General features: G+C 48.2%; 1 protein-coding gene across 1 annotated transcript; it reads right to left on the bottom strand.

Annotated features, from left to right (window-relative positions):
• Positions 1 to 1,314: 1,314 nt before the first annotated feature.
• On the bottom strand, positions 1,315 to 2,496 carry LOC110704715. Its single transcript, XM_021882526.1, has one exon. The coding sequence runs from the start codon at positions 2,494 to 2,496 to the stop codon at positions 1,315 to 1,317; it is 1,182 nt and encodes a 393-aa protein (XP_021738218.1).
• Between the last annotated feature and the right edge of the window lie 495 nt (positions 2,497 to 2,991).

Raw genomic sequence — 2,991 nt, 5'->3', positions numbered from 1 at the left:
TCAGGAATCCGAGAAACTTCCCAGACTCGACTCCAAAGACACACTTTTTTGGATTAAGCATGACTCGGTGCCGCCTGAGTGTGGCGAATGTTTCTCGGAGGTCTGCCAAATGGTCCGTTTGAAGTTTTGACTTTACAATCATATCATCAATATACGCCTCAACATTTCTTCCTATTTGTTTAAAGAACACAATGTTGATCATTCTTTGGAAGGTTGCCGGGGCGTTCTTCAGACCAAACGGCATGACCGTGTAACAATAGAGCCCTTGTTCTGTGACAAAGGCAGTTTTCTCTTGATCTTTTTTCCATAGAGGGATCTGGTGAAAGCCTGAATAGGCGTTCATGAAACTCATCAAGGCATGGCCGGCTGTTGAGTCAACTAAGCTGTCGATCTTTGGCAAAGGATAGCTGTCTTTCGGACATGCCTTGTTTAAATCAGTGTAGTCCACACACATGCGCCAGGAACCATTCGGCTTCTTGACTAGAACAACATTTGCAACCCATTCTGGGTAGAAACACTTCCGAATGTATCCCACATCAACTAACTTTTTTACCTCGGCGGCGGCCGCCTGGTTTCTTTCTTCACCATGATGCCTTTTCTTCTGTCACACCGGTTTCTTTTTTGCGTCGACAGCTAGCTTATGTACCGCCAGGTTTGGACTAATACCTAGCATCTCATGTACTTCAAATGCAAAAATATCTTGGAATTCTTTCAACAGTTGGCAAAGGTCATTGCCAAGTTCAGTCAGAGCAGTTGTCCCTACCTTAACAGTCCGGTCTGGCCGACTGTCATCGAGGGCGACATCAACATGCTCCCCAGCTGGCTGAGGGCGGAATTCATCTGGCCGCTCCTCAGCCATTGATTGCTATTGCTTATGTTTTTCCTGGACCTCCGTCTCGGAGGCTTTTCTCTTCCTGCCGCCTACTTCTTGGGCAGACGCGTCTTCTATGGCTTTGCCCGTTGGGCCGTCTGAAGTTACCGTTGTCTTGATGTCAGTGAGGTAACATTCTCTGGCCATTTTTCTGGTCCCCCCTTATGGAGCCGACTGTTTTTTCGTCCTTCTCGAACTTGAGCAACATAAGGGATGGAATGATAACTGCTTTGGAGTCATTAAGGGTAGGGCGCCCAAGGATCATGTTGTAGGCAGTAAGCTCTTCCACAAACAGGAAACGAATGACCATGTGGCGACCCTCACCTCTTTCACTCAGACGTACGGGCAAGTCAACCTGACCAATCGGATGGACGACTCCCCCCCAAATCCTACTAGAGGGTGGGAGACAGGCTGTATGCTCTCAGGCCTGTACTTGAGCTTGGTCAAGCACTTTTGGCTGATGAGGTCCGACGAACTCCCTGTATCAATAAGTATTCTGCCGACTCTTTGGTTGGCCACTTTACACTCAATGACAATTCGGTCGTCATGCGGCCGTCAGACATACCAGAATATTTCTCAGAAATAATAACCTCAGGAAACGAGGTACCAGAGGTCTCACCCCGATTAACAGAGTTGACATCCAATTGCCTGATGCTATCCTTGTTACCCCGAACAGTCGAGCCTCCCCCTGCATAGCCGCCTGCTATTGTATAGATGGTGGCTTCATCGGTGTCAGAGTTGTCGGCTGGCTTCTGTCTTTTTTGCCTGGTCGTCTGATTTTGTTTGGGGGGCTGTTTTCCTGTAGGTTTCTTGACATAAGAGTCTAGATCACCCTTTTCAGCCAACTGATCCAGCAGACGCTTGAGGCTAATGCATTCGTTAGTCTCATGCCCAACGTCATCATGAAAATGGCAGTGTTTGCCTTGGTTGCGCTTGCTAGGATCACCCTTCATAGGTGCCGGCTTCTCAAGTGAGAGTCGGCCCTTAACTTCTTTGAGAATAGCATGATTATCTTTGTTAAACTCATACTTGGGGGAATATGGAGTGAACGCTTTTCTTTTCTTACTGGACGTCTGACCAGTGGAGTCGGCCATCCAAACATCTTTTCTCTTCTTATCTTCCTTGGGGGCCGCTTTCTGTGAGCGACTCTCCTTTTTCTCGGACCTTTTTTGGTCCCCTTTCTTTCCCATGTGACAGAGGTCGACTGCCTGTATATAGGTCTCGGCCTCCATCATTGCCTCTTGAAGAGTAGCTACTCTTTTTCTGACTAAGTCAAACTTGAAGTTCGACCCGTCCTTCAACCCCTTGAAGAAGTCGGTATAGGCTACTTCATCCGGCAAGTTGGGTATTTGTATCCTCATCAGATTGAATCTCTTTATGTAGGAGCGTAATCCCTCCTTTTCTCCCTGCTGGACGGCTCCTAGATCAAGAGTCGTCTTCCTAGCAGGTATGTTCATGGAAAAGTTTGATGCAAACAAATAAGCCAATGTTCTGAAGTTGTTGACACAGCCAGCTGGCAGATTGCCAAACCACTGCTGGGCGACTCCCTTCAGAGTGGCAGGAAAGCATCTACACCATGTGGAATCGTCCGATCCTTGAAGGTACATTAGATTGGTGAAGGCCATAAGGTGATCCTCTGGGTTAGCAGTGCCATCGTAGGCGCCTATTAACACATTTTTCACTTTAGCCGGCTGAGCGGCTTGTAAAATTTCCTTTGAGAAGGTAGTTGGCTGTTCTCCCAGTTGGAGCAGCCGCAACTACCAGTCCAAAGGCTGGACATTCTTAGCCATCTGACCTCCAAAAGGAGGGGGTGGCAGAAAGTAGTGAGTTTGCGGCACATATGGCGGCTGAGTGGCATATGGTGCCGACTCTTGTTGGTGAAAGCTAGAGCCGGAGTGTGTACTGCCTGTCCGGATCTCATAGTTTGACCTGGAATGATTCATAGAGGTGTTTTGTACACTGTGAAGAAAATCAGAAGTGGAGACCGACTCAGACTGTTGTTGGCTCCTTTTCTGCTGAATCAGCAGCCGGGCGTCTGAGTAGGACTTCTTTGAGCCGTCTGGTTGGACCAGGCGGATTGGTTTCCTTCCCAATGAGGCTGGGATACGGTGCTTGGACAA

This window comes from Chenopodium quinoa, unplaced genomic scaffold (genome assembly GCF_001683475.1).
Source record: "Chenopodium quinoa cultivar QQ74 unplaced genomic scaffold, ASM168347v1, whole genome shotgun sequence".
In the NCBI taxonomy this organism is placed as follows: domain Eukaryota; kingdom Viridiplantae; phylum Streptophyta; class Magnoliopsida; order Caryophyllales; family Amaranthaceae; genus Chenopodium; species Chenopodium quinoa.
This window is presented reverse-complemented; position numbering and strand designations above follow the sequence as displayed.